Here is a 21,201-nt window from a genome sequence, read left to right as displayed (position 1 = left end):
TAGATGTATTTGGTGTGTTTTCAGGACTGTCCATACAGAGTGCCTGGTTACGGCAGGCGGGGGGCGGGCGCAGTCTGAAGATTATACCTGCTCTGCCTGCAGGACTCAGGGGGAGGAACTAAACTCACACAGTCCCTCACAGGTTCCAAATAAAAGCCTCATAAATTCATCCATTTCACCATTGTTTCAGGCTTCGCCCGCTAGTAGTTGCTCTGATCAAAGCCCCCATTTCCCCATTGAATCAGCTGTTTCACAAAGTCCCATCAAGACACAGAGTTTTGCTCCATCTCAAACAGAACCTACAGAGCTTCCTCAAAGTTCTACACAGAGTCTCATGGAGCTGCATCAAAGCCTGGCCAAAAGGCCTCACACATTGTCTGAAGGTCAAGCCCCAGATCCCACAAAGCCTCCAAAGAGTCCAGCTTCATGTTCTGCAGAGCCTGCTAACAGTCTGGCCCCATGTCTCTTAGAGCTGCCTCAGAGTCCGGCTCCATCTTCCTCAGACCTTGCAACGACCATGGCCCCAGGTCAAGTGGAACTCACAGAGAATCAGGTCCAAATTCTTAAAGAACTTGCTCAAAGTCCATCCCCAATTCGAAGTGTACTTCCTCAAAGTCCGGCCCCCATTAGTCTCGCGGAAGTTCCTCAAAGTCCGGCCCCCATTAGTCCCAAGGAACTTCCTCGAAGTCCAGCTCCAAGTCCCATGCACCATCCTCAAAGTTCAGCCCCCAGTCCCAAGGAACTTCCTCAAAGTTCCTCCTTCAGTCCCAAGGAAATTCCTCAAAGCCCAACCACCGGTCCCAAGGAACTACCTCAAAGTCCTGCCCCTGGTCTCAAGGAATTTCCTCATAGTCCAGCCTTAAGTCCCAAGGAACTTCCTCAAAGTCTAGCCCCCCATCCCAAGGAACTTTCTCAAAGTCCAGCCCGCAGTCCCAAGGAACTTTCTCAAAGACCATCCCACAGTCCCAAGGAACTTTCTCAAAGTCCATCCCCCAGTCCCAAGGAACTTTCTCAAAGTCCATCCCCCAGTCCCAAGGAACTTTCTCAAAGTCCAGCCCCCAGTCCCAAGGAACTTTCTCAAAGTCCAGCCCCCAGTCCCAAGGAACTTTCTCAAAGTCCAGCCCCCAGTCCCAAGGAACTTTCTCAAAGTCCAGCCCCCAGTCCCAAGGAACTTTCTCAAAGTCCAGCCCCCAGTCCCAAGGAACTTTCTCAAAGTCCAGCCCCCAGTCCCAAGGAACTTTCTCAAAGTCCAGCCCCCAGTCCCAAGGAACTTTCTCAAAGTCCAGCCCCCAGCCCCAAGGAACTTTCTCAAAGTCCATCCCCCAGTCCCAAGGAACTTTCTCAAAGTCCATCCCCCAGTCCCAAGGAACTTTCTCAAAGTCCATCCCCCAGTCCCAAGGAACTTTCTCAAAGTCCATCCCCCAGTCCCAAGGAACTTTCTCAAAGTCCATCCCCCAGTCCCAAGGAACTTTCTCAAAGTCCATCCCCCAGTCCCAAGGAACTTTCTCAAAGTCCATCCCCCAGTCCCAAGGAACTTTCTCAAAGTCCATCCCCCAGTCCCAAGGAACTTTCTCAAAGTCCATCCCCCAGTCCCAAGGAACTTTCTCAAAGTCCATCCCCCAGTCCCAAGGAACTTTCTCAAAGTCCATCCCCCAGTCCCAAGGAACTTTCTCAAAGTCCATCCCCCAGTCCCAAGGAACTTTCTCAAAGTCCATCCCCCAGTCCCAAGGAACTTTCTCAAAGTCCATCCCCCAGTCCCAAGGAACTTTCTCAAATTTCGGCCCACGTTAGTCCCAAGGAACTTTCTCAAATTTCGGCCCACGTTAGTCCCAAGGAACTTTCTCAAATTTCGGCCCACGTTAGTCCCAAGGAACTTTCTCAAATTTCGGCCCACGTCAGTCCCAAGGAACTCCCTCAAAGTCCGGCCCACGTCAGTCCCACGGAACTCCCTCAAAGTCCGGCCCACGTCAGTCCCACGGAACTCCCTCAAAGTCCGGCCCACGTCAGTCCCAAGGAACTCCCTCAAAGTCCGGCCCACGTCAGTCCCACGGAACTCCCTCAAAGTCCGGCCCACGTCAGTCCCACGGAACTCCCTCAAAGTCCGGCCCACGTCAGTCCCACGGAACTCCCTCAAAGTCCGGCCCACGTCAGTCCCACGGAACTCCCTCAAAGTCCGGCCCACGTCAGTCCCACGGAACTCCCTCAAAGTCCGGCCCACGTCAGTCCCACGGAACTCCCTCAAAGTCCGGCCCACGTCAGTCCCACGGAACTCCCTCAAAGTCCGGCCCACGTCAGTCCCACGGAACTCCCTCAAAGTCCGGCCCACGTCAGTCCCACGGAACTCCCTCAAAGTCCGCCCCCCGTCAGTCCCACGGAACTCCCTCAAAGTCCGCCCCCCGTCAGTCCCACGGAACTCCCTCAAAGTCCGCCCCCCGTCAGTCCCACGGAACTCCCTCAAAGTCCGCCCCCCGTCAGTCCCACGGAACTCCCTCAAAGTCCGCCCCCCGTCAGTCCCACGGAACTCCCTCAAAGTCCGCCCCCCGTCAGTCCCACGGAACTCCCTCAAAGTCCGCCCCCCGTCAGTCCCACGGAACTCCCTCAAAGTCCGCCCCCCGTCAGTCCCTCGGAACTCCCTCAAAGTCCGCCCCCCGTCAGTCCCTCGGAACTCCCTCAAAGTCCGCCCCCCGTCAGTCCCTCGGAACTCCCTCAAAGTCCGGCCCCCGTCAGTCCCTCGGAACTCCCTCAAAGTCCGGCCCCCGTCAGTCCCTCGGAAATTCCTCGAAGTCCGGCCCCCGTCAGTCGCTCGGAACTTCCTCGAAGTCCGGCCCCCGTCAGTCGCTCGGAACTTCCTCGAAGTCCGGCCCCCGTCAGTCGCTCGGAACTTCCTCGAAGTCCGGCCCCCTTTTGTCTCAACGAACTTCCTCAAAGTCCGGCCCCTAATAGTTCCCCAGAACTTTCTCTAAGTCAGACCCCCATTAGTCCCAAGGAACTAAGTCCTGCCCCCATTAGTCCCAAGGAACTTCCTCGAAGTCTGTCCCCTTGTCTAAAGGACATTGCTCAATGTCTGGCCCGCGGTCCCACAGAGGTGTCTCAGAGTACCACCACATGTTCTAAAGAGCTCCCTCTAAATCTGGCCCTCATTTCCACTGAACTTCCTCAGAGTCCGGCTTCTAGTTGGACAGAGGTGCTTCCAACTACCATCTCATGTTCCAAGGAGTGCCCTGAAAGTGTGGTTTCTTGTCCCAAGGACATTGCAAAAAGTCTAGGACCATGTTCTACAGAGCTTTTAAAGTTTCTGGCTCCAGGTCCCCTGCTGCACCCTAAAAGTTTGGCCCCAAGTCATCCAGAGTTTACTCAGAGTCTCACTTCATGTTCCACAAAGCTTGATCAAAGTCTGGCCACAGAAGTCTCACAGAGTGCTTCCCCCAATCCGACTCAGATCCAAGGATCTACGGAGCTCCATCTCAGCCCAGCCCAAAGTCCTAAGTGTCTCCCAAAGAGTCCTGCTACAGGTTCTGCTGAGTTCCCTTTGAGTCCTGTTCCATGTTATCATGAACCCTTAAAGGAGTCCCAAAGTCTCCCTTTGGGTTCTGCAGAGCTCAAACTAAGTTTTTTTGTGGTTCCTACAGAGATGCAGCTGAACTTTGACTCAACACAACCTGAACTCCCTACAGTCCAACAAAGTCCTTCAATAAACATGAAGGAAAGTGTTTGCTCAATGCTTCATGAAGCATCGGAGCTTGCTCAATGTCCTGATAGGTTTCAGCCCTGTGAAGATTTATCTTCTCACCAGGAGAGCTCCATCATATCTCAGTATCCTCCCGATAACATTCAACAAACTTTTGACTCTCCTTACGGACCAGGAACTGTATCATCCATTTCTGATCCTAAAGAATGCAACCAAAGCCTTTTCCAAGTTCTTACCAGTGCTCATGTGCTTCGGCTCTCCCCTTCTAGCCCTTCAATAGAGTATCCAGTTCAGACTATGGATTTAGAGCAAAATGTAGAAAGTGTAAATCATTTGTTTGACATTACTGCGAACAGTCCAGCTTTGTCTGGTAGCGGTTATTCCAGGATACCTCACTCTGAGCTTGCTGAGCCTTCACAAAGTCATGGTTTGCCCTTTTCCAGTCCACAACAAGTCAACAGGTCATCTCCTTTAAGACCTTTACAGGCAACTGAACCACTGTTAGACCGGAAGAGTCTTAAATCCAACCCACTTACAGTCCTGCAGCACATTCCTATCTTGTACCAGGACTTTTCCAAAAGAATATCTGCAAGTAACTTAACACCACACTGTTCAGCTCCAAACAGTCCCTCACAAGCTTCTCTCAGAGAGCCACAACCACAACGTAGTTTTTCTGAACCTCCCAGTCCTGCACACATTGATGGGCCTTCAACATTACACCAAAACAAAACGGTAGACCTGATGACCCTGCCTAGTAGCCGGACACAGGACCAAACCATAATGCCGCCTAAGAACTGCAGTGCAGAGCAAAAACACTTGAACCAGCCTAGTCTCACTCAGAGTAGGATGTGTAGCCCCAACCACGGCGGCTCCCCGCTGACACCAGAACGCCTTGTTGGTACCACAACCTTACTGGATCACAGAAGCCTCACCTGCTCGCCTTCTGCTGAGGAAAGGGAACAGAGTTCTTCCCCAGCTTCCCCTCAGAGTCCATCACTCTGCTCAGAGATACAACCCCCCACTTCCTGTAGTACCATCACACCAGTGGACCTAAGTCTTGTGCTGGGAGTCTCTGAGATGAGTCAAACGCACCACAGCAGCCCAGTTAAAAACATCTGCTCTGACAAATCTCATATTGCTAATGAGTCGCCTGTCAATTCTTTAACTGGACCAGGAGGTCAATCAGCAGAGAAAAGTCCAGCCCAGGCAAGGATACATGCAGATCCGCCACAGAGTCCAGGACCCGGAGCTTTGTACAGTTCTGAGAGTCCCATATATTCAGTGCATATCAAAACTATCTACTGTCAGCCTTCTCAATGTCTACAGTCGGACTGCAGTCCGCTCCAGACCACTCTGCTTTCAACTGCTGGTGCTGATGTTGGTTCCACTAACAGTCCACGGTCTAGTCCTGATCACTGTGTAGCTTTTGCAGTCCCAGTCCAGACCTCCACTAGTTCTCCTTTTGGTCCAGATCAGGCTATTGAAGAGAACCTGAGCCCCCACCTTCATTACACTCCGCATAGTGGAACAAGAACTGGCCTTACTACGGCCCAGTCCAGTTTTTCTGATGTGGACATAGCAGACTCTTCTTCAGCAGTCTCTGTTCTTCCTGATGGAGCCCAACCAGATAATGGTTTTCATCCTGATACTGATTCTGCTGATCTCACAGACTCTATCAGAATCTTGAACCCTGCACGTTCTGACTGTCAAAGTCCGGTCAGCAGTCCAGACCATATCGGTTTGACTCGGAGAAGGTCATCTAACAGGAGCCAGTGTTCGGCCTCTGTCAGTCCCTCATTTCAAAGACCAGAGAGTCCAGTGTCTGCCTCTTCTCCTCAAAGTCCTGCTTGGAGAACCTTTCACCACCACAGTGTCTTTCAGGAAATGACGTTGCCATTTATCACAAAATCCCCACCTCATTCCCCAAGCTTCACCCTTTTACCTGTCAGTCATCCTCAATCAGGCGATATCGCAACACGGCGACCAGAGAGTCCCGGATCTGGTTCACGGGATTTGTGTCATGATCCTGCTTTACCAGAGGCTGTTGAGTCTACTCCAAAGTTAAGTTCAAGTCCTTGTCCTGCTAGTTCTGCTGAAACTATGATCCACATCCAGAAAGAGTCCAGTGCTCGTTTTGCTCTGGAAAGTTCCCGGTCCAGTCCTCCAAGTCCACTGAACTGTGAAATGACCTCTGAACCTGTTGATCCTTTGCTTGGAGCCATCAAACACTCTGTCATTATTCCTGATTCTGAACGTTCAAAAACCGGTCCTGGTGCAGGAGTCCAGTCCAAGACTGCTGTTGGTGAGTATCCACTGTCTGTTGGGTAATGGTGCCACCCCCTTTATGTTCTAACAATCTTTTTTTATTCTGTCAGATCTTGCCTTACACTCCCCCTCTACTCTGAGAGCTGGCTCTCCAGAAAGCCACACCCCTCACACTACTGCCATAATCCTCCCTTCCCCTCAGGCTATGCCCCCTTCAGTCCAGGAGGCGGGGCCTGATGAATTTTTGTGTGATGTTGAGCACTCGGTTAGCACGTTCAGTCTTGTTACAACAACAGAAACTGCCAAAGTTGAGCACCGATCGCCCCACCCACTCACTGTTAATGTGGTAGAGACACTGGAGAACCAATGGGAGAATGAGGAGGCGGGAGAGAACCAATCAGATGGGGAGGATGCTTTGCTAGATGTGGAGATGATGGAGCTGGTTAGCTCTGTTCCTCCGTCCTCCCGACCTTCAGATGACCTCCTGCTTCTCCTCCGTCAGTCGCCGTTTTCCACTGAGGCCTCACCACAAAACTCACCAATCAGGAGCCAGGATTCTCCCAGCAAGGTACACTACTTCATTATGATTGGTTTAACCTTTCCCATTGCAGCTCATACTAATGATCAATAAATCATAAATGTGAAGATATAATCATATGGATTAGATCACTGATTTATAACGGCTACATTAAAGGGCATTACACCTTTAACCCAGATCACATGTAGCATTGTGTTGTTGTTGTGTAACTGTTGTTGTTGTTGTGTGGTAACAGCCTCCTGCTCTTCAATCCTTCCCTTTGACCCCAAAGATTGGGATGGGAAAACCAGCAATCAGCAGGAGGAAGTTCTCTCCGGGAAGAGCGCGGAGCAGACAGGTGTGTGTGTGTGTGTGTGTGTGTGTGTGTGTGTGTGTGTGTGTGTGTGTGCGTGCGCGCGCGCGTTTTTCACAGTGTGTGTTTTTTCCTCAGAGTTCCTGTTACAGTCGTCAACCTCTGAGTCCCACCTCCTCCTCCCAGGATTCAATGGAGGAGGGGGATAGTTCTGGGCCCTGCCCACCAGACTCCCCGCCATGGGGCATGAAAGTGGTAAATACACACAGTGTGACACCCAGCCACGTGAAATAAATAGTTGACTGACCTCTGACCCCCCAGGGTCGAGGCTCAGGATTTCCTGGTAGAAGAAGAAGCAGAGGAACAGCTGCAGGACGAGGCGGTAGAGGACGGAGTCGACTGAAGATACAGGACAGCCCCACAGCAGAGGTATATACACACGCACGCACACGCACACGCACACTCACGCACACATCTCCGTCTGTGCCCAGCTGGGTCCTGTGGAGCTGTACCAGGTGAAAGATGAAGAGGAGAACTCCATGCACAACACAGTGGTGATGTTTTCAACCTCGGACCATTTCACACTGCGACAGGTGAGCGAACACACACATTGATTTACACATGGACGCATATGTCAGTGTGTTATTGTTTGTGTATGTGTGTGTAGGACATGTGTGTAGTGTGTGGCAGCTTCGGTCAGGGATCTGAAGGAAGACTGTTGTGCTGTTCTCAGTGCGGACAGTGTTACCATCCATACTGCGTCAACGTCAAGGTGAGTAATCCCACCGCTCAGTAATCCAGCCACCGCTCAGTAATCCAGCCACCGCTCAGTAATCCAGCCACCGCTCAGTAATCCAACCACCGCTCAGTAATCCAACCACCGCTCAGTAATCCAACCACCGCTCAGTAATCCAACCACCGCTCAGTAATCCAACCACCGCTCAGTAATCCAACCACCGCTCAGTAATCCAACCACCGCTCAGTAATCCAACCACCGCTCAGTAATCCCACCACCGCTCAGTATTCCCACCACCGCTCAGTAATCCAACCACCGCTCAGTAATCCAACCACCGCTCAGTAATCCAACCACCGCTCAGTAATCCAACCACCGCTCAGTAATCCAACCACCGCTCAGTAATCCCACCACCGCTCAGTAATCCCACCACCGCTCAGTATTCCCACCACCGCTCAGTATTCCCACCACCGCTCAGTATTCCCACCACCGCTCAGTAATCCAACCACCGCTCAGTAATCCAACCACCGCTCAGTATTCCCACCACCGCTCAGTAATCCAACCACCGCTCAGTAATCCAACCACCGCTCAGTAATCCAACCACCGCTCAGTAATCCAACCACCGCTCAGTAATCCCACCACCGCTCAGTAATCCCACCACCGCTCAGTAATCCCACCACCGCTCAGTAATCCCACCACCGCTCAGTAATCCCACCACCGCTCAGTATTCCCACCACCGCTCAGTATTCCCACCACCGCTCAGTAATCCAACCACCGCTCAGTATTCCAACCACCGCTCAGTAATCCAACCACCGCTCAGTAATCCAACCACCGCTCAGTAATCCAACCACCGCTCAGTAATCCCACCACCGCTCAGTATTCCCACCACCGCTCAGTATTCCCACCACCGCTCAGTATTCCCACCACCGCTCAGTATTCCCACCACCGCTCAGTATTCCCACCACCGCTCAGTAATCCAACCACCGCTCAGTAATCCAACCACCGCTCAGTAATCCAACCACCGCTCAGTAATCCCAACCACCGCTCAGTAATCCCACCACCGCTCAGTAATCCCACCACCGCTCAGTATTCCCACCACCGCTCAGTATTCCCACCACCGCTCAGTAATCCAACCACCGCTCAGTAATCCAACCACCGCTCAGTATTCCAACCACGGCTCAGTAATCCAACCACGGCTCAGTAATCCCACCACCGCTCAGTAATCCCACCACCGCTCAGTAATCCCACCACCGCTCAGTAATCCCACCACCGCTCAGTATTCCCACCACCGCTCAGTATTCCCACCACCGCTCAGTAATCCAACCACCGCTCAGTAATCCAACCACCGCTCAGTAATCCAACCACCGCTCAGTATTCCAACCACGGCTCAGTAATCCAATCACGGCTCAGTAATCCAACCACGGCTCAGTATTCCAACCATCGCTCAGTAATCCAATGACTGCTCAATAATCCCAGTAATCAGATACATTGTGATGATGATTTCCTGTTGCTCGTGCAGATCACTCGGGTCATCCTGACCAAAGGGTGGCGCTGTCTGGAGTGCACCGTGTGTGAAGCGTGTGGAGAGGCCAACGACCCTGGTCGACTGTTGCTATGTGATGACTGTGACATCAGCTACCACACCTACTGCCTGGACCCCCCCCTACTCACCGTCCCTAAGGGGGCGTGGAAGTGCCAGTGGTCAGCTCAACACTCATTTGTGTGTGTGTGTGTTCATCTCTTCCTAACCCGTGTGTATATGCGTGTCTTCAGGTGTGTGTGGTGTGTGCGCTGTGGCTCCTCCTCTCCAGGCCTGCACTCTGATTGGCTGAATAACTACAGTGAGTGTGGGCCATGCTTCAGTCTGAGCTGCTGCCCGTTTTGTCAGAGAGCCTATCAACAGGAGGAGCTGATCCTGCAGTGTCAGCAGTGTGACAGGTAACACACACACACACACGATCAACATTCATGTCAGCATTAGAATAATGACCACGGTCTAAAGTTTTCCGTCTCTACGACAGAACGTTTCCTTCAAATTCCTTGAATGACAGAAATCCATCATTTCATATCTATTTATATGTATATTTATGATTATTATAATTAATGATGCCTCTTCCCAATGTTATCAGTCATGTAAAGAGGCCTGAGACCATGCTAGACTACACGATCATGAATGCGCACACGCTCTATGCTTGTGCATTCCTGTCCTTCTCCGCAACACAATGTGCGCTCTGCGGGTGATGCCCAGCTCCGGAGCGCTCAGCTCAGCAACGGATAATTGTTTCGCGCTCCCGCACAGAGAAAAGATCGGGCAAATTTGGTCAAATACGCTAAGACAGAGGACCATATGGTTGGTGCCTCGTGTCTGGAGCTTTTGAAGAGGATAATGGAAAAGAAAGACAGAGGGACTAGTGAAAGGAGTGGCTAAAGGTATGTTATTTAACACTAAACAAAACACAGGCTTATTAAGCTACTAAAACACTGAAGGTAATAACTCTGTGATGCGCGGGCCTTGTTTGGGACCGAACCGAACTTATCGGGCTTCCACATAACCATATTTGGCAGGTATCAGCCTGACAATTAACAACTAATTGACGCGTGCGAGTTGATCTGAGAGGTGCGGTCTGGAGTGGTAGTGGGCCTAATTTTAATAAACAGTTTATTCAAGCTAACCTAGCAAAGCCACCAGCTCTGCTCCACCCAAAGCCAGGTCTGAAAGTAGAAAGTGGGTGTCAGACCTGGCACAACTGGGGCTATTTGAAAGAAGAATTTAAAAGTATCATATGTAATATTTCAATTTGAAATTACATCTACATCTTTTATCTGTGTCTCCAAATAATAGGTCAATTTAAAGTGGACTTATTCTTAATTAAAAATACAATGCGCATGATGTCCACATTATTTATATTTATATTTCTCAAGCAGATTATCCAATCAACGAGCAGAATGAGTCTCTCATTTGGGTTGCCCTTTTTTTTTTTTAAATAACAAAATTCACAGACAAAAAAATAACACCACACATTTGTTTAAATGAAAGTCCGTACAAAAATCTATACTATAATTCAAGGGAGGTCTGTGTGGATGTGTGTGTGTGTGTGTGTGTGGAACAAATATCTCCCCGACGCGGTGCCAGTTCGACCTGAAACTCGGTCGACGGGTTCAAAATACCCCGAGTGTGTGTATCTGTTATTTTGCAGTAATTGGTAATTTCGTCCGTAGCGTGGTAGTGAGCTCCCGTGGACTTCTCTTTTGAGGAAACATACTTTTTACTGTTCCTTATTTGGTGACGACATTTCGAAACGATTATTTTTATGTTAGTTTGACCTTTCGCTCTTGAGACCGGACAGAGCTCACCTGGAAGTTATTGACGGCAATGGCTGCTGTGTTGAAAGCTGCACATTTTTTTGCGCCGCGTGTGTGTGAGAACCAACGGAGGAGATTATAGTCTCAGGTAGAGTCTCACACACACACACATCGATCAGGTGGGCTTCACTATCCATCACCGTCTACGTGACATGTGTGCAGGTATGTGTGTTGAGTGAATAACGGACCACCATTTAGTCTGGTTACAGTCTGTGTCACGACACCCGTCCATAGGGTGGTATTGACTGTAGTGTTACGCTCTGAGTCAGATCTAAGTGTTTACATGTTACATAGTGAAGGTCACCTGATTACTGCAGCTTCTCTCACATCACACCTGCCTTTACATCTAACTACTGACAATAGATAAGTTTAGTGAAAGTTAGACAGGTACATGTGGATGGACTGGTGCGCATGAATTTAGAATGGATTCACCCCCCAAAACACACACCAAACAACAAAAATATGAAAATGACTCAAAATACATAAAACTAAATAATTAAACAAAAAGTACACAAAACACAACAGAAATGTAAAAAAACGACACTAAAAAAAGATACAAAATTACTCCAGAATCACACTACAAATGCAACAAAAAACAATAATTATACAAAAAAATGCACAAATGATGTTAAACAAAAAAACTAAACAATATTTATACAGAAAGTACACAAAACGACAACAGAAATGCACAAAAATATACAAAAGGCTCCAAAAATACACAAAATGACTCCAAAAAACATATATTACAGAAAAACACACCAAACAACAACAAAAATATGAAATGACTCAATATACACAAAACTAAATATTTATACAAAAATACATTAAAATGACAACAGAAATGCACAAAACTACATGAAAAAAAAATATATATACAAAATGACTCCAGAATAACGCTACAATGGCAACAACAAATAATAATTAAAACAAAAAATATAAAAATGAGTAAAAAAAACCAACACATTCATCATGCGCATGTCTCGTAGAATTAAACCTGGGAAATTGCACACGTTATTTTACTTTGCACCTGCAAATATACCCCTAAATAATGCTACAGAGTATGTTGTTATTATGCCCGTAATTGACAACTCTCCTTAAGCGCCCACTATATGAATGCATACTTCTGACGGGCACTGTACTAGTAACTAGTAATACAGAGAGTTAGTAGTACCATCTCTACCTAAACCCCAGCAGGTGGATTGCATGAGTAATCACTGCTTAGGAGCTATAATATAATAATATATAATGATATATGCGTCACAGGCCGGTAAGATTCTGACAACAAAAGTTGGATTGTAATTGTAGTGACTTTATTAAACCAGTAATAGTACAAACTACATATAGAGACTTTAATGCTCAACACATTTTGTTTGTTTACATTTTGTTTGTTTTTTATTAAATTTGTTCAATAAGAAGTGTAAATAAGCTGCACCAAAATACACCAGTTTCCTTTGATAGCTTCTTCTTAAATGTGTGAAAAACCCCGTACATGTTTCACATACATTTTCCAATTACATGTCCTCCATTTGCCCTGACATTTTCCTTAAAAACAGACCTATAAAGCAGACTTGTTATGATAGAATAACAAAAATGTCCATATAACATCATTACATGAATTACATGTGAATTATTTTAGCTGAAAACATTTCAGTCAAATTTAATTTTTTGCTTATAACCCTGATAATGACCAATCAGAGCAGTAACACAGGAAACTACACTACGGTGTGTGTTTTTGTGGTAGTTATGGTGCTTGTGATGTGTATCTGTAGCAGTGATGACTCAGCAGAAAATAGGTCTAAGTATCTGTTGTGTGTGTTGTTGCATTGGTGAGGTGTGCGTGCGTCTCTTTTTTTCTGCAGGAATTTACAAATAACTCTAAGCTTCTGCTTAACTGCTATGGCTGCACCATAGAAAGTGTGTTTGTTAGCTCTATGACTGTGTGGTTTGGTGACATCACAGCTAAAGAAAGGAGAACTCTGAACAAGGTGGTTCTCTCTGTAAAAGGTCTGTGAGCTGTCTGTTCTGGAGGTTCTCTTATGATTACAGACTCTTTAATCGAGCTCTGATAATCATCAATAACTCTTCTGGTACTGGTCACCCTGGTGAAGCCATGTTCCAGCTCCTTCCCTCCAGGAGAAGATATTGTTCATTGAGATGCAGAACATCTCACCACGTTAACGGCTTCTTCCTACAAACTGTTATTACTTTTATTGTTTTATTGTTGTATTGTTGTATTGTTTTAAGTAGGTTATAAGTGTGTTTTTATTACCACGCTTCATAGTGTCAAATGTTCCCTTTGAACTTTTAGTGTGTGTGTGTGTGTAGGTGGGTTCACGCTATGTGTGAAGGTCTGATAAATGAGCAGGAAGTGGAAGAGACTGCAGAGAGAGGATTCAGATGTTCACTGTGCAACACACACGGTAACACACACACGGTAACGCACACATGGTCACACACTTGGTAACACACACACTGACAGGCTGCTGTGTTCCAGGACGCTCCGACTCCCTGATGACTCAGATCGTCTCCAGGATCAGAGATCATGGTACGTCCTCTGCTCTCCCTCAGGTCCTCAGGTGTGTGTGTGTCAGTGTGTGACTGTATATGTGTGTGTGTTTCAGACACAAAGACCTACACTCAGGATGGTGTGTGTCTCACGGAGTGTGGCCTGTCCCAGCTCCAGTCTCAGGTGGAGACGCTGGCATCCCCACGCAGACATCGAAGGTAGGACCAGACTGAAGGTTCTCAGTGTGTGTGTGGGACACACAGCTAATATCATATCCTCTGTGTGTGTGTGTGTGTGTGTGTGTGTGTGTGTGCGTGCCTCCACCCCCCAGGTGTAAGCCCAAACTGAAGCTGAGGATCATCAACCAGAACAGTGTGTCTGTGCTACAGACAGGTGAGCATAGCACAGGTCTGTCTGTCTGTGTGTCCCCCCACAGGGACCCACTCAGGGGTCCTAATGGAGCGTCTGTCTGTCCTCAGGTGAGCTCCACTGTGACATCAAATCTGACTCCAGCCCAGAGAGAGACTCCGCCCACTGTGATGACATCAGCAAGGAGGAGGTTAGCGATGCTAACACGAAGAGGAAGAGGAAGCCCTACAGACCAGGTGTGTGTTATTGTGTGTTAACGTGTGTGTGTGTTGATCTGTGTAATATGTGTGTGTGTTACTGTGTGTGTGTGTGTCGTCAGGTATCGGAGGGTTCATGGTTCGACAGCGAGGAGGTAAAACCGGACCAAGCCGAATCAAACTGTGCCGGGACTTGACTGATGCAGGTGACGTCGTTTGCTCCTATTGATCATTCCAGGTCTTTACTCACCTGGCCTCACACTGTCCACTCCATGCTTGGGTCTGATAGGTCCTGATGTTTCCATGGCAACAGACAAAGTGAAGAAGAGATACAGGAAGAAAAAAACCAAACTGGAGGAGAGTTTTCCCTCATATCTGCAGGTACACATACACACATTAATACCACGCACACAATAATAATCAAATCAAATGTATTCTTTCATGTAATCCTGTTCACAATATCAGTACTTTTCACATGTCAGAATAGGAGCATGTTGAAGACAGTCTTATTATACATGCCCCTTTTTGTTAAAGGGGACATATCATGGTTTTAAATCCTTCCTTTTTACATATAAATCATACAGTTATGGTCTATATAAAGCTGAACTGCAATGCTTGGGTCTGAATTCCTCATTATTATAGCTCCACCCCTTTTCTACCCTTTTCTGATGTGCTTCTGAGAGCAACTCGTTTTGGTGCTGTCTCTTTAAATGCAAATGAGACACTCCATAACCCGCCCCCTCTTCAGGTGACACTCGGTTCAACTCCAGCCTGTTCGGCCATTTTTGTAGTTTGATAGAAGAGATACGGCTATGTAGCGGAGCATAAACTTTTTATTCAGAGGTTATTTACACAATGTCAACAACGTTAGACTTGTCCATCCAGCCTTACATGTTCCAGCCAGAGTCTGACCCAGTGGAGCGAGATGAAAATGAAGATAATGAACCTGCAGAACCCTAACAAGTGAGCTAACACAAGCACCGAGCTAACGCTAGCTTCAAGCTAACGTCACGAAATGCATTTTAATAGTCTTTATGACTAATAAACTTTAGACTTAAATTAAATCACGTAGGCCATATCATCAAGGATCTAAAACGAGCACACAGCGCTAACATATGAAGACGGTGCAACTGCTAATGCTAACAAAACAATGACAGGGACGTCTTATCACACTTTTTAGCGTTATTTACAGCTTACCGAAGTGCTCTGTTCATCGTCTCCAAAGATAGAAGGAATTGAACCCTCAATCAGACAAAGTCTTTCTGTAAATCCTTCTTTATACTGGTGGAGGTTGATAAAGCAGTCATCATTGAAGTGCTTCACACACACAAAAATGACCTTATCCACAGATGTGGTACATTTCTATAAAAAATAAAACTCAACCAGACACTTTGAAAAGGTTCTGATGCTGGGAGACGGTGTAATGAAGCGTGTGGGTTACTACATCCAACAACCAAACATTTTGACTTATCCTCTCGTAACTTCTGCATCCTGGAGCTTGGACTACAAAATAAAAGCCAGAAATAAAAATGGCGGATTGCTCGAAGTGTTGAGCCTGGAGTTGATGAACTAATTTGGCAGTTCTGCTGCAGATACTGTGACGTTATTGTTCAAAAAACATAATAGAGAATAGAAAAATGGAAACAGATTGAAAAATATGACCAAAACAGAATATAAAGATATCAACGGAGCACCTGAAGAGACTAATTTGAACTTTTCTGTACTTCTAAACAATCTAAATATAAACAAAATGCATTTAAGGGCTAAAAAAGTGGATTTAACATGATATGTCCCCTTTAAATGAACCTGATCCCAGTGACAACAACACCTCTGAGTGAAGTGTGAGCAAATAAAACACAAACGTTTCATTTCCTCCTGCTGTTTTCATCTGTGATTCATATATATTTATTATAAATGTGCTCTGGAACTAAGTTATTTTGGATTTGGACATTTTTTAACTGGACAAAATCTACAAATTACAAAATATTACCTTCAATGAAAAGTTAGTGTGGTCTGTTGGACCTTTGTGATTCTTATTGTTTTCTTTTAGAGCATGCTTTTCTTCAGATCTCTATTATTTATGGGACAATTAGGGATGTATACATTCTGAACAATGCTCTTTCATCAAAAGTATACTTTATTTTATGTAATATGCCGATACATTTACTTATTTTTTCCTTTATGTATTCCATGTGACTCTACCAATTAATTTTATTATCTTGCATGACTCCCAAAAATTCTTTTTCTGAAACATTTTCAATAGCTGTATTATGGTAATCTTCTTCTGATTCCCATGGTGTTTGGTCCCAAAAATCATACACTTAGTTTTTTTCCAATTTAAATACAGATCATTCCTGTCAAACCATGTTTATAAATGAATCATTTCAGTTCCCATATTATTGATTAGTGTTTCTGGATCAGATCCAGTTTTGTACACGGTAGTGTCATCTGCAAATAAAAGAAAATCCATGTTTTTGCTCATCTCATAAATGTCATTGATAAATAAAATGAAAAGTTTTGGCCCAATTACTGAACCTTGTGGAATTCCTGATGTTATTGCTTTACACATTTCTGATTGTTTATTTAAACATATTGTTTTCATTTGCTTTCTAACCATTTATACACCTGCTCATAATTATTTGGTTTTGCCAACAATAATTTACGATTTACAGTATCAAATGCTTTCTGTACATCTAAAAAAAATACTAACTATATATTGATTTTTATCAATTGCTATTATAATTCATCTGTTAAATGAGTGAGTGCAAGAGAAGTTGATGTATTGGATCTGAATCTATACTGGTGTTCAAAAAGTAAGTTATTTGTCTCTAAAAATGAGTCCAGTTTCTGTGTGAACCAATACTTTATGGTTTTAGAAAACTGAGACAGTAATGACACTAGTCTATAGTTATTAAATACATGATCACCATTTTTGAATAATGGTAATATTTTGGCAGTTCACACACACACTATTACCTCACACTAGCACACACCCACACACACACACTATTACCTCACACTAACACACACCCACACACACACACTATTACCTCACACTAACACACACCCACACACACACTAATACCACACACACACTATTACCTCACACTAACACACACCCACACACACACTAATACCACACACACACTATTGCCTCACACTAACACACACCCACACACACACTAATACCACACACCCACACACACACTAATACCACACACACACTATTACCTCACACTAACACACACCCACACACACACTAATACCACACACTAACACACACCCACACACACACTAATACCACACACACACTATTGCCTCACACTAACACACACCCACACACACACTAATACCACACACTAACACACACCCACACACACACTAATACCACACACACACTATTACCTCACACTAACACACACACACACTCAGCTCTGACTCTGATTGGCTCTCCTCACAGGAGGCCTTCTTCGGCCGTGATCTGTTGGACCAGAGTCGAGTTCTGGACCAGAAGGCGGGGCTTGACCCACCTGTTGATCAATCACAGTCGTCACCTCGCTGTCAAAAGGGCAGCGCCCCTCACCAGCTGCCTGTCGTTGCCATGGCAACCAGCACAAACGTGAAGCAGGGAGCGCTGCGTGAGTTTACTCTGTATTTGTGGTCCTTTGTGTTCATTCTTCACAAGCACACACACGTGCACACACACACACACACACACACACACACACATCTGGTCAGTGCCATCTCAACCGTGTGTGTTTGTGTGTTATCATGGTGTATGTGTGTTGTCATCCAGCCATGTCGGAGGAAGTTCTTGTGGATCTGTCTGATGTCCTCAGTACTGACACACACACTCTAGGACCTGGACACACAGGTACTGATAAACCAGACGTGTGTGTGTGTGTGTGTGAGACGATAAGACGACAACAGACAGGCGCCTCATGTCACCTGGTGGTAGTTCTTTTTGACACAAACCAATGCGTTGACCCTCTAATGTTTCCCTCAGCTGGCCTGGACCTCGCCTCTGTGACCTCTGACCCCTCCCTCGCTGAGAGGGGCCATAGGACGGTGCAGGACGAGACGTTGGACGCCATCTTGAGTCCTGAACTGGACAAGATGGTGACAGACGGTGAGTTACAATCATGTGGGTCAGTGAGTGTGTGTTTAAAGTCAGGACTGCGTCAGTGTTAACTGTGTGTGTGTGCATGTTCGTCCAGGAGCCATCCTCAGCAAACTCTACAAGATTCCAGGTAAGTTTAAACCCCACCTGATTCTTCATTACTGGTAACACACACAGCCACTGTCTAACCCATTTTGTGTGTGCGTGTGTGTGCAGAGTTGGAGGGGAAGGATGTTGAGGAAGTCTTCACGGCTGTGCTGAGTCCAAACAGAATTAAACCAGAACAAAACCAACACACAACTTTCAGAAAGATGCACAACACAGGTACACACACACACACACACACACACACACACACACACACACACACACACACGTGTGTTGGTTAAGAATCTTGTTCTGTTGCGTTCAGCTGCGATTGGTCGCCTCCCCTTGATGAATGGTCTGGCTCCGCCCCCTCCTCACACTGTTGTCATTCCGAGCCCGGCTCACAACCCTGATGGCCCAGGCCCCGCCCCCAGGCCTGCCTTGGCCAATCAGGCGTCAGAGGGCGACCAGGACGTGCTGTCGACAGCTCAGAGGAGCGCCTTAAAGTGGGAGAAGGAGGAAAGCCTGGGAGAACATGCAACTGTTGCACCTGTGCTCTACTCCAACACACACCACCCAGAGCTGAGGCTGCAGTACCCTGGTACACACACACACACACACACACAGCTCCGCCTGTGCTCAGCTGGGTCATGTGGAGTGCACGGTTTATAAATACCGATTATTCTGTTCTTACACGCATTCTAAGTTTCGTATGAACTAATTTACAACTTTTTCTACACATGTAATACTGGGGGGCTCCAGCAGGGGGCTTCACTTTCCAAACACCCTAACACAAAGTTACAGACGCTATCGCTAGCTGGGAGCTATCTGCAGTGTCCTATTAGTGTGGAGGAGGAGCTTAATGAGAGCAAAGCACTAAGATGTGACCACTGACAGCTGTGACTTTAAATTTTTAACAAACAAATGTCATTGTTACACATTTATCACACATAAATCTCACTGTTTCACGTGTGTGTGTGTGTGTGTGTGTGTGTGTGTGTGTGTGTGTGTGTGTGTGTGTGTGTGTGTGTGTGTGTGTGTGTGTGTGTGTGTGTGTGTGTGTGTGTGTGTGTGTGTGTGTGTGTGTGTGTGTGTGTGTGTGTGTGTGTGTGTGTGTGTGTGTGTCTCTGTCTCTCTCTCTCTCTCTCAGACTGGCCTACCAGGGTGAAGCAAATTGCTAAACTGTGGAGAAAAGCCAGTTCTCAGGAGCGAGCGCCGTTTGTGGTGAGTTAATAACATTTTCTGGACTTTTACTTTGAAAAGCAGGCTTTTATTGTCAAAGCAGTGTGTTTAGAGGAGTTTGGTCTTCTGGCAGCTTAAAGCTCGAGACAACCGAGCTGTTCAGCGCATCAACAAGGTCCAGCTAACCAACGAGCCGCTGAAATGCCAACCGCCTCCGCCGCTACAGCTCCAGGTGCCTCAGGCACTGCCGGGACCCTACGAGCCCGTTACTGTGGAAACGGACGGAGCGTTCAAAGACCCACTCAGACCGAGAGAGACGGAGCAGGAACAGGAGTGGAAGTTAAGACAGGTGAGTCAGTCTCACCTTCAGTTTAATAAACTTTTTTTAAGATGAATCAGATTAATAAACTTTATATAAAGATATTGTGGATGACGTTTAGCTTCCGGGTGGATCATCAAGACTATTGGTCCTCCTAATTGTCAATCATGTTTACGAAAGGCCGTCGTACGTGCTCGTGCTCGGTGCGCACCGGGTCCTTTGAAAATGGATTTTCACTTACCGGTGGTGAGTCTGACGTAGTGGGAAAAGTGCAAATCTTCTTTTGTAAGGTAAGCTTGTGTGACTGATGCCGACTCCAACTTGTAAACAGAGCTGTGCACGAGGAAAACGGGGCTCGTGCACGCTCTCCCGCACACGTAGGGGTGTTGCGCATGCGCATTTTTTTTCAAAATGTGGAGAGGGCGTTTTTTTTTTAAACATCGTCCACAATACCTTTAAGATGAATCAGGTTAATAAACTTTATTTAAGGGGGATTTAAAGATGAATATTAACTCTTTCAGTTCTCGGTTCGCAGCAAATGCGTCAGATGAGCAAGCAGCTGGCAAAGATCGAGGCCAATCAGAAACTGGAGCAGGTGAAACACGAGCAGATGCAGCAGCAGCTGATTGGTCGATTGTCCCCCACCTCCTCGGGGCCCCCCTCACCCTGGGACCCCTACAATAAAGTGTCAGGCTCCCCCCTCTCGGAGCCCAGGAATGATCTGATTGGTTCCCCTGCTCGGCCCTCGCCCTCAGATCCCAGAAACCTTCTGATTGGTTCTCCCTCCCAGGCCTCGCCCTGGTGCCGCTCTGACCTGCTGTTTAAAGCCCCCATGCCCCCCCAGCACCAGGACCCCCCCCTGTCAGGACTGGGTTCCCCCCACCGAACCCCCCGACCAGACGCTGAGCCCTCCTACCTCGGCCCCCCTCCCTCACTGAGACCAGAGCAGTTTACCCCCCGCTGCTCCCCGTCACACCCCCCCCTAAAAGACCCCTATGGTTCAGCCCCAGGAACGCCCCGCCCCCTCACTACAGAAAAGTTCACCCGCTCTCCTCAAAGACCCCCCAACTCTGGACCAGGTTCCTCCCCCCTCTCTGAAGAGCATACACCTGTACAGGTAAGACCACCTGTCTGTCTCTAACCTGTCTGTCTGTCTTTCTGTCTCTAACTCGTCTGTTTTTCTAAAGTCTTCAGGCTCCTACAGACTGGTCTGTCTCACCCCAAAGCACTCTGGGATATCTGAGGACGGTGGTCACATGACCTCACAGATGGACAAGACGGCAGCCAATGAAATGTCAATCCTGGGCGTGTCCTCTCTGGATGGGCCAATGAGCTTACTGCCTCAACTGGGAGACTCTGAGGAGAAGCTGCGACAGGTGAGGTGGGGCTTGTTTCCATGGCGATGGGGGGTTGTGATTGGTCAGTGAGACGGGGGTTTGTTTCCATGGTGATGGGGGGTGTGATTAGGGCTGCACTGATTAATCTAACAATTAATTTTTCCAGTTCGATTTGATTCTGGTCGATTTTATTATCGATTATCTC

At 47.1% G+C, this 21,201-nt stretch overlaps 1 protein-coding gene across 4 annotated transcripts in view; it reads left to right on the top strand.

Annotated features, from left to right (window-relative positions):
* The window catches only part of LOC114454075 (histone-lysine N-methyltransferase 2C-like), a 62,917-nt gene that overhangs the window by 3,826 nt on the left and 37,890 nt on the right, over positions 1-21,201 (top strand). For 3 of the 4 annotated variants that reach the window (XM_028434211.1, XM_028434210.1, XM_028434209.1), the window contains exons 13-38: positions 25-5,990; positions 6,064-6,521; positions 6,727-6,828; positions 6,922-7,038; positions 7,105-7,212; positions 7,275-7,376; positions 7,451-7,555; positions 9,036-9,217; positions 9,290-9,454; positions 13,205-13,299; positions 13,374-13,424; positions 13,501-13,603; positions 13,717-13,778; positions 13,865-13,990; positions 14,074-14,157; positions 14,241-14,332; positions 17,412-17,589; positions 17,748-17,825; positions 17,958-18,080; positions 18,169-18,201; positions 18,288-18,395; positions 18,484-18,759; positions 19,309-19,382; positions 19,474-19,689; positions 20,195-20,776; positions 20,847-21,035. In XM_028434211.1, coding sequence (XP_028290012.1) covers positions 25-5,990; positions 6,064-6,521; positions 6,727-6,828; positions 6,922-7,038; positions 7,105-7,212; positions 7,275-7,376; positions 7,451-7,555; positions 9,036-9,217; positions 9,290-9,454; positions 13,205-13,299; positions 13,374-13,424; positions 13,501-13,603; positions 13,717-13,778; positions 13,865-13,990; positions 14,074-14,157; positions 14,241-14,332; positions 17,412-17,589; positions 17,748-17,825; positions 17,958-18,080; positions 18,169-18,201; positions 18,288-18,395; positions 18,484-18,759; positions 19,309-19,382; positions 19,474-19,689; positions 20,195-20,776; positions 20,847-21,035 — 9,775 coding nt within the window. The remainder of the gene's footprint in view (positions 1-24; positions 5,991-6,063; positions 6,522-6,726; positions 6,829-6,921; positions 7,039-7,104; positions 7,213-7,274; positions 7,377-7,450; positions 7,556-9,035; positions 9,218-9,289; positions 9,455-13,204; positions 13,300-13,373; positions 13,425-13,500; positions 13,604-13,716; positions 13,779-13,864; positions 13,991-14,073; positions 14,158-14,240; positions 14,333-17,411; positions 17,590-17,747; positions 17,826-17,957; positions 18,081-18,168; positions 18,202-18,287; positions 18,396-18,483; positions 18,760-19,308; positions 19,383-19,473; positions 19,690-20,194; positions 20,777-20,846; positions 21,036-21,201) is intronic. The other variant, XM_028434212.1, reaches the window with a different exon arrangement.

The sequence above is a fragment of the Gouania willdenowi genome, chromosome 20 (assembly GCF_900634775.1).
Source record: "Gouania willdenowi chromosome 20, fGouWil2.1, whole genome shotgun sequence".
Classification (NCBI taxonomy): domain Eukaryota; kingdom Metazoa; phylum Chordata; class Actinopteri; order Blenniiformes; family Gobiesocidae; genus Gouania; species Gouania willdenowi.
The sequence above is the reverse complement of the archived record's forward strand: the minus strand, read 5'-3'. Positions and strand labels throughout refer to the sequence as shown.